The sequence below is a fragment of the Marmota flaviventris genome, chromosome 8, assembly GCF_047511675.1.
Source record: "Marmota flaviventris isolate mMarFla1 chromosome 8, mMarFla1.hap1, whole genome shotgun sequence".
Lineage (NCBI taxonomy): Eukaryota > Metazoa > Chordata > Mammalia > Rodentia > Sciuridae > Marmota > Marmota flaviventris.
In genome coordinates this window covers 2,003,456-2,016,583 of record NC_092505.1, presented here as the reverse complement: position 1 = coordinate 2,016,583, position 13,128 = coordinate 2,003,456, and the positions used below count along the sequence as shown (strand labels likewise).

The 13,128-nt window shown below is 61.6% G+C and overlaps 1 protein-coding gene across 3 annotated transcripts in view; it reads left to right on the top strand.

The window, feature by feature from the left end:
• Agpat3 (1-acylglycerol-3-phosphate O-acyltransferase 3) overlaps window positions 1–13,128 on the top strand; it is a 77,959-nt gene that overhangs the window by 48,203 nt on the left and 16,628 nt on the right. For all 3 annotated transcript variants that reach the window (XM_027929168.2, XM_027929166.2, XM_071614996.1), the window contains 2 exons: window positions 8,123–8,349; window positions 12,764–12,933. In XM_027929168.2, coding sequence (XP_027784969.2) covers window positions 8,172–8,349; window positions 12,764–12,933 — 348 coding nt within the window. In that variant the 5' untranslated portion in view covers window positions 8,123–8,171. The remainder of the gene's footprint in view (window positions 1–8,122; window positions 8,350–12,763; window positions 12,934–13,128) is intronic.

The window sequence follows — 13,128 nt, the reverse complement described above, 5'->3', positions numbered from 1 at the left end:
AGAGGCTGGCCACAGGCCCGTTGTGCAGTCACCAGGCCCTGGAGCTGTGCACAGCCTCTGCCCACCCCAGCACCCCCTCCACTCAGGCCTGGGAACCAGCAAGACACTGTGGAGGCCACTGAAGAGTTTGGAGCTTGAGGATTGGGGGAGGTGGGGTGGCGTGGGGGTTCTTCACCAGCTGCCCTCTTGCTTGGTGGCACCAGGACCCCTGTCCACTGTCCCTGCACAGCCCCATCCCCCTGTGCTCTCCTGCCAGGGTTTATAGAGTGGAGATGGCCAGTGGCCCCCACACCTCGGGATCAACCCTCGACCTGCTCAGTCTGTGCCCCGCCCCCCGGGGACCTGGGGGAGCTCCCTGCCCCCTTCTTGCCTCCCTGGGGCCTCTGGGCAGCTTTAGCAACCCACTTTGGGGAGGGGTCAGAATGGAGCCAGGCCACTGGTGTGGCTCCTTTAGGCTGCTGTGTGGCTCTTGCCCATCTGCCGGGCAGCCAGGCTGGACTTGCTTGACCCTGCCTGCTGGAACAGTGCCCAGCGTCCCCAGTGAGACCGGAGCCACAGGGCTTCCTCTTCACTGGGTGCAAAGCCACTCCCTTCTCGCCCTGGGCACTGCTATCCATGGCCCTGCCCCGGATTTAACTCTCGGAGTTTGGGGTTCAGGTGCTACACAGGCCCGCCCATGACCTTGTTCTTCCAGGAGATTGGTCAAGTCAGCTCTGATGACAGGTGGATGAAGCCTCGCTGCAGCTTGGCCCCAGTGTACGTACGGCAGGCGCACAGTGTGTGCACAGCACCGTAGTGTGTGCCCGGCCAGCCACCGGCACGACCTCAGCTGCCCAGCAGTGCCCAGGACCTGGTCATCCACCTGCAACCACGGCCTTGGTCTCTGGTCTGCTCCTGTGTGCTTCAGACCCCTGGGAGGCCCCCGCCCCACTCGGGAGGGAAGGGACTCTGAGGGCGGGGCCAGGGGGTTGGCTGCTTTCCCTCAGAGAGCGAAAGCCTCCCCCAAGGCCCTGCAGGCCCCACCGCCATCTCCCTGGCCTGACCTGGCCCCTACCTGCCCTAGGTCAGCCTTCCAGGAGCAGATGGGTCACCTTCCTGGCTCAGCTCTGGGCTGGGGCTCAACTCGCAGAACCCAGGGGTGGGATGGTCCTGGTGGAGTTTGTCCCCAGCAGCAGGCAGCTTGGAGCGGCCAGCCACAGCGACTGGTCACCATGAGAGCAGAGCTCTGTCAAGGATTGGAGGGCAGTTTAGGAATGTGATTGGATTGCACCTTTCTGTCCCTTGGTGGGGAAAATAAGTACTGCTAAAAGTTTCCCAGAACCCAGTAATGATTTAAGTCAGTTTTGCATTTTATTGGCTTTATCGATATCTAAATCCAACAAATGCAAAGCCCGAGGCTCAGAGAAGGCCCGGGTGAGCTGTTGCTGCTCTCGGCCTGTGTGCTTGGTGCCCAGTGGCTGTGGTCAGCCACTTTCCATGTGAAGGACCCAGGACACCTGCCTGGTGGCTGGCCCCTGGGACGCGGGCGACTCGAGGGGTGTATTCAGTAGGCTCCGTGGGCTCGGTCCCTTTCGTGGTGGGTTTTTCACATAACTGTGGAGTTGGCTGGTCCAGCTTGGGGACCTTGGGGTGTTCTGAGGAGGCTCCAGCTTTATCCGTGTGTGGCGCCTTGGCCTTGTCTGCGTCAGTCTGACCTCAGAGTGTGGCGACTAGAGACCCTTCTTCAGGGGCTGCAGTTGGGGCGGGGCTCAGCTGGGTGGGTTTTCTGGTCTCCTGAGGTCATCTGCCTGCTGGCAGCCGGCCTGGTCTGGGGACCTCGGTAGGGTGGTCCGTCTCTGCCCCTGCGGGCCCGCCCCTGTGGGCTCACCCCTGTGGGCTCGCCCTCCTTTGAAGGCCAGGGGGCAGAAGGGAGGCTGTGGGTCGGGAGGCCAGCTGGAAGTCACAGGATGCCACTCCCACAGCACTGCTGTGGGATGAGCCCTGAGCCACCCAGGTTCCAGGACGGGAGTGGGCCCCGCCTCAGGGAGCAGGGGCGTGGCTGGACCAGGGCAGCTGTGGGGAGGCGCATGTGGCCCGGGCACAGGGTGCCGTTTGTTCTGTCTGCTCTCATGTCCGTCAGCATGCAGAGAGCTCCTCCTTCACCTGCCCTGATGCTGTGTCACAGGCCCTCTCCTGTGTCCTCCTCTGCCTGGACCCACAGCTTCCCCTTTCTGCCTGCCCAGAAGGCAGTGCGCAGGACAAGCTGGAAGCCACGTGTTGAAGATGGCAGAGCTTCCAACCAGGACCTCAAGTGACCACATGGGGAGAGCTGCCAGCAGCTCGGGCCCTGAGTGACCACATAGGACCCAAATGACCACGTGGGGTCTGATGGGGTGGAGCAGAGGTTCCAGCAGCCAAGGCCCAGATGACCACATGGTCCAGAGCTGTCAGCGACCGAGAACTGCTGAGGGGGGAGGAAGCTTCTCCTCTGGGTCCCTGTGACACCTTGGGTGGCCTCCAGCTCCACGTGGGGTGTCCCTCTCTCTCAGCTCCCCGGGGTCTCCTGTGTACACGGCACTTGGTGAAGCAGACCCCTGGCCTCGGGGGTGCCCTGTCTGCCCTCTGCGAGTGGCGATTTCCCTCCCCGTCCAGGCCCAGACCTCCTGCCAGTTCCAGGTGTGGCAGGTGGGTGGGCCAACGCGCACGTCCGCTATCCCAGGCTTGTTGAAGACAAGGTGTTCCCGCGGGCGCCACCCAGGACTGAGTCGACCGTCAGACCTCACAGTCAGATTGGGTTTGTTTGGTCTAAAGTTCTAGTTGTGCTCCTGCTTTGTAAGTGCCCTCGATTTCCAGACTGGCTGAGTGACTGGTGAACAGGCCGCACCCTGGGGAGAGGCTCGGGTGGGCCACAGCTCGCATTATGACCTCGCTAGTGATGGTCACCAGATCTGTGACCCCCTGCGCTGCACAGCCTCCCAGGGGCACCCTCTCCGCTGCTGGGCTTCTGTCCTCTCCTTGGCTGCCACGGTGTCCCGCCCCCACATCCCCTGGGCCTTGGTCACGTGGCACAAAGACAAGCTGTGACAGGAAGCCCCTGGTGACAGCTGTGGCAGTGAGAGGCAGGGGCCGAGGGCATGGGGGGCTCACCATGGGGAGCCGACTGACTCCTGCACCCAGTTGGTGGCACCTCTCAGGTCCCTAGACCTGGCCCTGCAGGGCAGATGCTGCGCCCTGGATGGAGACACCTGAAGCTGCGCCCAGTGCCCTGCTGCCCTTGTCCCTCACACCGTGCTGCCTGTGGGCTCCTTCTCCAGCGTCTCCTGGCCCAGGGCCTCCGACCACGGCAGTGATGGGCAGAGGGTGGGCGGACGGGGAAGGGACTGAGGCAGAGGGAAGGGGCCAGTCATTTCCTCGTCCTCCTTTGTCATGCCCTTGAACTTGTACATCACTGAAGACCACAGACAACCGGAGGGCTCTTTATCCTGTCAGTCAGCCTCCTGTGGAGGTGTGGGCAGCAGACAAGCCTCGGCACACGTAGGCTGGAGGCCAGCCTTGCCTCGGTAAAGCCTCGGGCCAGGCGCCGCTGTCGTGGGGTTGGGTGCGCCTCCCCCAGAGTGGCCTCAGGGCTGCTACCTCCTCGCTGGACTCTCAGGTCCCAGGGGCAGCAGGTCACCTAGAGCAAGACATGGCTGAGGGTGAGTGGGAGGCAGCTGGAGGAAGCTGGTGGCTCTTCCAGGGCCGTCTGCAGAGCCAGAGGGCTCTGGACGGAGGGACGGACCTCCACCCCTCAGGAAAGCCAGACAGTCCTCTACATGCAGAGCAGGTCAGCAGGGTCTTGCGTGAGCAGAGTCTCGGGGCCCTGGCCGTCACCGGTGGCCAAAGGGAGCTGGACCAGGGACTGAGGTTGGGGTCCTGGCAGAGAAGGGACATGCCTGGGAGGTGACCCACAGGGGCCCTCTGGCTGGCTGGTTCTTGAGAAAGTAGATGGAAGGGACCAACCATGGGGAGCAGGACTGGTGAGGGGTCGATAGGGAGACAGGCACCTGGCGATGGACTCGGAGGTAGGGGAGGGGGGCTAGGTCTGCTGGTGTCTGGGAAGGCAGGGGACATTGGGGCAGCCGGGCCCCATCTTTGGCATAGTGGGGCAGGGGAAGGATGTTCTCAGGATAGCGGGATCCAGGAAGACAGAGGAAGCCCATGTGTCTGAGGGCCATGTGAGCTCACCAGGGCTGCAGCAGCACCGCAGACCAGGGCTTATGTCCAGGATTCCTTGTCTCAGGGCTCTGGAGCCGGGAGCCCTAGGTGGCAGCGTGGCAGAGCTGGTCTCCTCTCCCTGGCTTGTGCCTTCAGTCTCCATCCTCCATGAGTACTCCGGTCACACTGGATCCGGGCCCAGCCCATGTCACCCTGATCACCTCTGCAACAGCCCCATCTCCAGATAGTCAGGTTCTGGGTCCTTGGGTCACCTTGGGTGGGCTTGACTCACTCAGGTGCACTCAAAGCCCCCCCAGCATCCTTGGAAGGTGCCACGTGGGTAGGGTAGGCTGGGTATCCACCTCCAGCTGCTGAGCGCTGGCCTCGGAGGTCACACTAGGCCCCAGAGGTCATGCCAGTGCCTGGAGGTCCTTCCAGGCCTAGGTCCTGCCCAGCGTGACTTCCCTCCTGGCAGGGAGAAGCCACTGGTAGTTCCTGCCCCAGCTCTGGGGATGTGCGGGGTGTCCACGGGAACCCAGGGTGGGGAGGGGGTGAAGAGGACCCTACCCCCATGAACCCCATCCTCACGTGTCAGACATGCAACTAAAGGAGGGCTTTGTGCCCCAGAGCCCCGCTCCGGCCCTTCTGGCCTTGGTTTCCCTTCTGCCATGCAGGGAGTTAGACCTCAGGACTGGCCGCGTTGGGGTCCTTATGACATCGCAGCAGCAGGAACACAGAAGTCACGCCCGCCCCGTGATACCACCCGTGGGCTGTGCAGCACAGCGGCTGTGGCCCAGGAAGCTCTGCAGGCTGCAGCGCAGTGGACGCTGGTTCCCGCTGAGCCCTCCCTGGGCACCATGGGCACAGGAGAATGCTGGGCACCTTCGTGCCTTCTAAAGACACAGCGCTTCTCCTCCCTGGAGGGCGCAGGCTGGCCACATGTGCCCCTACAGCAGGGTCTGTCCAGCGTGGGAGGAGCTTCAGCTGCACGCAGTGCTGCGGAGGGGCTTCAGCCGGGGCTGAGCCAGGACAACGGTCAGAGGCCTGAAGTTCGGCTGTCTGGCCTGGGGGTGGCGGCATGAGGCAGGCCTGTGCCCTGTGGGCTGGCAGGTGCCCGTTGTCTGTCTTGCTGTGCTCTTCGCACTAGAAGGCCGCGCGTGGCATCCGAAACCTCAGACTCAGTGAGCGTGGGTGGACCTGGGCCTGTGGCTGCCTGTTTCCTTGCCTGGTGGGCACGAGCTCTGCTGGCCTGCTCAGGGAGGTCTTCAGGGATGAGGCAGGAAGGTGGTGTCCCAGCGTTGCCTGTGTTGATGACCACGTGGGATGGAACATGGGCTCAGCCCAGACTGTCCCTGGTCAGGCTGCTGGAGGCTCAGCAGCCACCAGCTTCCCACTGGTGGTGGCTCGTGGTGCAGCTTCCACCCCGGCTGGGCCGGGGACCCTGAGGGACACATGGTGCAGGGAGTACCCAGCGCCCCGTAGAGTTTCCAGAAATGTCGAGCCTACAGCAGCTGAGGACGCAGGCATGTCAGCTGGGGGGACATTCTCCACGGCCACTCCGTAGGCCCAGAACCTGGGGCAGAGGACCTGAAATCCTAGGAGGGGTCCTGAATGTCATCGGGACCCTCGGTGGGCTCCGTGTGGATGGAGCCCCGAATGCTACTGTCACGGCAGTGCCGAGGTTCTTGGGTGCCATTGAGATCATCCTGACTCTGGGGACAGAGGGTGACATCCAGCTGTGGAGTGCCCTGCAGCCAGACACTGAGCCGGAGCCTGTGCAGGAGAAACATGCAGGGAGCTGCAGAATAGTAGGTCAGAGTTCAGTAAGCCCCCCGTGGGTAGCATCCAGCAGAAGAGACTCTCAGAGTTATCCCGTCCTAAAGCCCTGGGGCAGAAGGCCCATGGGCCTGGACAGCCAGGGAGCAGGGAATGAGTGGTCTTCCTGGTGAGAAGGGCCTGAGCTGATATCCTGTTAAACTTGAGTTTAAAAATGTGAAAGTCAGTTTAAAATCGGGGAGAGCATTGTCTGGAAGTTGCTCTATAGGGGCACCTGAGCAAACCCTCCTGGGGGTGGAGTTCAAACCCTTCCCCATGCTCTTCTGCTCCGCCATCCAGAGGAGCTGGGAGACAGACGGGCAGGTGAGGGCTGAGAGGGGCAGAGGTGTTCTGTGCGGAGGCAGCTGCAGGTGGTGTGTTTATCAAGGTCGGAGCCGCTGAGGCCAGAGGTGGGACAGGGCACTCAGAGGGTCTGACAGCTACAACAGACCCCCTGGCAGGGGCACGGTGTGGCGATGGGTGAGGCGGTCATCCAGCAGGTATCTTAGGATAGCCAGGTGGAGATGCTCCTGAGAGCAGCCGGCTGAAGTTAGCAAGTGAACAGAAGAAGATGTCCCCCAGCTCGGGGTCTGGCCACAGCACATGGTGAAGTCATCACCTGAGCATCGCGGGGAGAGGTGGCCGGGGGCCTGGCAGACAGGTGGCAGGACACTATCTCAGCTTGGGGTGGATCAGTTGGGGTGGCCTTGCTGCCATAACTAGGCCCTGGGGCTGAAGTCAGCTGGGCAGCCAGCTGGGCCCGTCTGTCCTCGGCAAGGTTCCCACGAGCCTTGGAGACTGCGACCTTGAAGTTGGACTCCAGGCACCGAGTTCCAGACAGCAGAAAGGAGTGGGGTGTGGCACTTGGGCTGTGAGAGCAGGGACAGAGAGGGTGGCAGGGGCTCAGGCGGTCCTTCAGGGCCACATACATGGGGGCAGCCTCCACACAGCAGGGCTGGGGAACTCCTGTGACAGCCCTGTCCACTCAGACACTGGGATGCAAATGGGCGTGATCTCCAGGCTGGATGCAGCCCTAGGGCCCCCAGCAGGTGGGGCATGGTGGTGGCCCTGGGAGGGCCACCCAGGGACTGCAGGTGAGGCCTGCACCACCCTGACGGCCAGGCCAGGACCCCCTGAGCCTTTGCAAAACAAGAACAGTTGGTCTGTCGGGAGCCTGTTTGGTGTTGCTAGCTTGGAGACCAAAGCGGACAGCACAGCCCATGGTCTCACCGTGGTGGCTCTTGGCGCCTGGGCTTGTCAGAACTCACCACACTGCACCTCACGCAGTGAGCGTGATGTGTGTGTGAGCCACACCTCGAGGTGCTGGCTCCACATCAGGCTGCTGGGGCGCTATTGAGGGCAGACACCAGCTCAGCCTTGAAGCAGGGCAGAGAACCTTATTCTCTGGCAGGCCAAAGGGCAGCAACCAAGTGGCCTCTGCGCCCTTCAGCCCCCAGCAGGAGCTACAACACATCTATTATAGCCCAGACCACCACAAAACCACAGGCAGAGGAGGAAGTGGGTCGGAATAACCCAGTTCTAACCCAGGTTAGGGGACACTGCACAAGAATAAAAGCCTCTGCGCATGGCCACACAGGTGTGCTTAGCAGGAGGGGGGTTATGGAGGCGGGGTTCTCACGCGGAGTCTAGGGTAAGACGAGTCGTCTGCTCAAGGCATGTATAGCTTGGCCCACCGCCAGGCTCCTGAACCTTGCCTGGAGATGGAACCGCAGGAGTGGTGTGGAGCCTGCTCCAGGGCACCAGGGCAGCTGTGCCAGGGAACCAGCTGGCTTTAGGACCTGCTTATTCTGGCCCAAGTGCAACAGCCCAGCCCCTGGGGCTTTGGGGCCAGAGAGCCCGTCAGGCTCCATGATGGCTGCGCAGCTGCCCTGGCCTGCCAGTTGTGCTCCAGACTGCCCAAGGGACCCCTGTCCTCAGGGGGTGGCTGCTGGACCTCGGGCTGTGCCCATGGACTCTCAGACCTCATGGCCTAAACTGGGCTCTGGCTCACCTGCCAGGCTCCTGTGTGACTCTGCGTCAGGCACCCAACCTTCCTGTGTTTCAGTTCACTGACAGTCAGGTAAAGGCAGAACAGTGTCCACCGTCTGGTGCTGACCGCTTCCTGTCCTTGCAGGACTGCTGTGCTCAGCGAAGGAGCCTGCGCCCGCCCCTGAGCAGCGACCATGGGCCTGCTCGCCTACCTGAAGACCCAGTTTGTGCTGCACCTGCTCATCGGGTTTGTCTTCGTGGTGAGCGGCCTGGTCATCAACTTCACCCAGCTGTGCACGCTGGCGCTCTGGCCCATCAACAAGCAGCTCTACCGCCGCCTGAACTGCCGCCTGGCCTACTCACTCTGGAGCCGTGAGTGTCCGCCCGCCCTCTCCTCTAGGGTCCGCGCAGCCTTTGGCCCCTCTGCCCCTCCCTGAGGCTGGGCCTGAGGAGCAGAGCAGGTGTGGCCTGAGCCCTCTCCAGTGGAGGGACTGAGGGCTGCTCCGTGCTGTCCGAGTCACTCCGGGCAGCGGATCTCAGTGCAAGCCTTAGCTGGGCTGAACCATGTTGTGTCCACCCGTGGGAACATCGGGACCCCGAGAGGCCGATCCACCTGGTTTAGTGCTGGGGATGTCTTCAAAGAAAAGTGAAGACAGCCGTCAGCTCAGCCTCCCAGCCCAGCCCCCAACACGCAGCTGGTCTGGCTGCCCGGTACCAGAGCCTGGCGGAGCAGACCTCAGGCACGCCACGCTCCTGAGCGTACTGCAGTGTGCGTCGCCAAGAGAAAAGGACGGGACTGCCCTTAAATAATGTGTGTGGGGGGTGTCCGTCTGTCCATCTGCACGTGCACAGACCCCCCACCCCACCCCACCCCCGCCATCTGCAGGATGGCAGAGAGCTGCTCGCGCCAGCCCAGGGGCGCACGGGCAGGCACGTCCTCACAGGGAACATGGCAGTGCTGTTGGCAGCTCTGGTGGTTTGGTTTTGGGTCCAGTTACTCCACGAAATAGCCACACAGGCTAGAGATCTGCAGGAGCACCTGTGCGGACAGGTGCCCTCATGGTACCACATTCATTTTGGTGCAAAGCTGGCAGTAAGCCTGGTGCCCTTGGTGGGGACTGCATGTGGCTGTCCCCCCAGTGGGAGCCCCCATGGACACCAGGAGCACCTCTGCTGGTAGCAGCTGTCTGCCAAACACTAAGTGAAAGCAAGGTTCACCACAAAGTTCAGGTGTGCTGTCGTTTGTGTTTTGTGTTTTTTTAAGACATCGTGCGTGGGTGTGCATGTGAGTGTGGCAGGGTGCGTGACATGCCGCCAGAGAGGTGTTCAGGGAGGCACAGGAGGGGTTTCTCATCTCCCTTGCACAGCCTGCTCCTCAGGTGTCTGGGCATGCGTGTCTGAGCGTGCGCAGGGGGAACGCGTCCCCTGGCCATGCCTCAACCCCCACCCTGCTCAGGAGCCACAGTGGCTCCCTGATCCACTGCCTCAGATACCCAGCCTCACCCTCCCTTCAAGATAAGAGACCGCGGCTCCTCTGTGGGAAGGGAGAATTAGGAACCTGCTGTCCAGCACCTGTGAATGAGTGTGAGTAGGCTTGGTAGAAACGCACACAGAAGGGGCAGCATTAGTGAGGACTGAATCAGACTCCCATTTCCAATAGCATTCAGAAGCAAAACATAAAACAACCCAATCTTTAAGGAAAGGAAACCTCTCAGCAAAAACGGAGAGAGTCAGGTTAAAGTAGGGTGCTCATATTCAGGCCCTGATAGCAGGCAGCCACCATGGAGGGGAGCCCACACCACCTGGGGGCATGCACAGAGGGTCGCCAGCGCTGGACTCCGCAGAGTGGGCGGTGCGGGCTCTGCAGGCTGGAGAGCATGCAGTTCACACCCATGGTCAAGGGCAGACCCCAACTGCAGACTTGAAACTACCAAGACCAAATTGAGAAGGAACCAAGAAGAACTTAGATAAATGAAAATCGTAGACTAGACTTTAAAAGTGAAAACTTGATGGGTTGATTTGACATTGCGTTAGTCCCACAGAACAGCAATGTACCGTCCAGACACAGCAGAGGAGCCGGAGATGGGAAGTAGGGAAGGACACTAAAAGAGATGGCATGAATGTCCTTGTCACGGGGTTCGGGTTCCCATCCCAAGGAGGGGGGCAGGTTGGAGCACATAGGAAGAGGTGGTGGCTGAGAATTTCCCCTCGCTGACGAGAAGACGGTTCTGCAGGTGCAGGAAGCAAACACGTACAGACCTCGCAGGAAAAACCACAAATGTGCACCTGGGCACATCGGGGCAAAATCACCAGCCTGAGATAGAGGGGCCTTCAGTGTGCCGGGAGGAATGTGGGAGACCCGTCAGGGCAGGCAGGGCCTCACAGCACTGCAGGAAGAGGGCCCGACGTCCTCCGTCTGCAGAGGCCAGACTCCAAACCTCAGCTCCAAACCTCTCATCTGTGAAACAGACCCGATCCCACTCCGCTGTGTGGTGGAGTTAAAGGAACACACAGAGCAGCTGTCCTGCAGTGGTCAGGGAACCCCTACTGCTATCGGGCACAGAGACGGCTTGGTCGTTGTTCGAGGACAGCAGCCATTTGAATGATGGGGACGTTAAGTCAGCTGACTGAATCTCCGTTGCTGGCTCTCAAACTGAAGGGAGGCCAGCTCTGCAAAACGCCCGCCCCAGACACCTGTACTCTCCCTTCACAAGAGCAAGCAGCAGCAGTGGCCTGAGAGCCACCAGCAGCTGAGGGGTGAAGACAAGGCGCGGCGGGTGATGGGGTGCTGCTAGCATTAGACAGGAAGGGAATTCCTGGGTGGGGGGCAGTGTGGGTGACCCTGAGGACGTGGTGTAGAGTGAAGTAAGCCGTCACTGGAGACAAATGCTGCGCACCTCAAGTGCCAGGAAGCAGGGTGTGCACCGAGAGGGGAGGGGCAGCAGCTGATCGGGGTGTGTGACAGGTCCCAGTGCCCGCTGTGCCTCCAATGGCCGTGCTGCACTAGACACTTGAACGTGCAGTAAGAGGGCAGATCTCATGTGGAGAGTTCCTGCTGCAATTAAAAGAAAAAGTCCCCGTCTAGCAGCATGCACCGTGAACAGCAGCCCCCAGCCCGTGTGGCCTGCGCTCCCAGGAGCCAGGCCCGGGGGGCCCTCCCCCAGTTAGGTCGGAGTGTGCTGGTGGGAAACAGCCAGAGCCACGCCACCAGGTCCTGTCCGTGTCCACCCCAGGTGGCCCTGCTGGAGAGGGGAAGCCGGTCAGCGGCGCCCTTCTCAGATGCGCAAGCCAGACACCGCCTTGGCCACCTTTGTTTTCTTTTCAGACAGTTTTACCGAGTCAAAAGTCCCCACTTAGCGTGCCTGGCCCCATGGTGGGGCCCCACCAGGCTCCTGCCTGAGCATCTCTGCCCAGAACGAAACCTGGGGCCTTAAGGGTCATTCCTCAGCCCGCCCTGGCCCAGGCAGCCCTGAACTGCTTTCTGTCCCTGTGGTATGCCTGTCCGTGTCACAAGGTGGAATCACAGTAGGTGCAGCAGCCTCAGAACTCAACCCTTGCTGTGGCTGAGCTCCGCCCGTGTGCCCGGACAGCAGCGGGGGTGTGGGTGTCGGCCACGGGCTGCGCAGCCTGCGGCTTCCCAGGCACATGCCAGGTGGAGCTGCTGGCCTAGGTCGTGTGTGCTGGGGACCGTGGCTGCAGACCCACCCGGCTGCTTTCCAAGGCAGCTGCACGATTTGATGTCACACCATGAGTGCACGAGGGTCCCAGTCCCCACAGCCTCGCCTACGCTCGCTCTTGTCTTGGTGGCCGTGAGTGCTCTCTGGACTGTGTCCTGCTGGTTCTTGGCAGAGGAGTCGGTGGGGGCTCCCTTGGGAGCCATCAGTTATCATCCCGTGCCAGAAACACACGGCCGTCCTCTGCTAGTCCTGCACCTGGAAGCTGTCCTGGTCCTTTGAGGTCACCCTTCTCAGACAACTGGCTGTGGGTCTGGCTCCAGCTGCCCTCCCATGTGCAGACGGGTGCCTGCCCCCCACCCCCTCCCGAGCTGCACAGATGCAGGGTCCTTACCACAGAATTCTCTAGACCCCGAGTTCTCTTGAGAGTGAATGTGTGCATCCCATGAGCCCTCCAGGAGGAGACACGGTGGATGCCACACGCCTGGGTTGTCCTGAAGCAGCCACCGTCCTGCAGGCTTTGTGCAGACGGTGGTGAACGACGTGGCGCTCTCAGTGAAGGTGACCGCCCAGGTTCCGGGGAGCCTGCTCCAGTGCTCCCGCCCAGAGCCCAGGAAAGAACCCGGCAAACTCCTGTTGCTCTTTGTTTCAAAAGTCAGAGACACAATGTAACAGGAGAGTGGACCCCAGAGAGAGCCTGGCAGGGGTTGCTTTTCCATGGTCCTGTGTGTGGGGCTGCGGCTGTCACCAGCTCTCGGGCTGGGCCCCACTTGGTCCTGGGTCCCGCCTCTGCGCTGCAGGCTGGTACGGTGCCTGTGAGCAGCCGTGCAGCTGTGCCTGCCCGTCACCTTTCACCTTGAGAAAGCTGGGTTGGGAAACTTGTTAATATAAGTCCTCAAAACTTAGTTTGGGCAGAAAATCCTCCTCTAGTGAGAATACTGTGCTGCAGTCTGGCTGGGCACAAAATCACTCGGCTATGGCTCTTAGCAATACTGGCCCTGCAGGCACTCCCAGAGCATGCCAGAGACTGCGGGGGACATGGCTGCCTGCACCAGAGGTGGCCCTGCCCATGGTCAGGGCTGCACAGTGCCAACTCCCTCCTCTGCCCACAGAACTGGTCATGCTCCTGGAGTGGTGGTCCTGCACGGAGTGCACTCTGTTCACCGACCAGGGCACGGTGGACCACTTTGGGAAAGAGCACGTGGTCATCATCCTCAATCACAACTTCGAGATCGACTTCCTCTGTGGGTGGACCATGTGTGAACGCTTTGGCGTGCTGGGGGTGAGCAGGGGGCCCCAGGGAGGCCCTGGGAATGAGCAGCGGGGTCCCAGGGAGGTGTAGGGGGGTGAGCAGCGGGTTCCCAGGGAGGTGTGGGGGGTGGGCAGCGGGGCCCCAGGGAGGTGTGGGGGGGTGGGCAGCGGGTTCCCAGGGAGGTGTGGGGGGTGGGCAGCGGGTTCCCAGGGAGGTGTGGGGGGG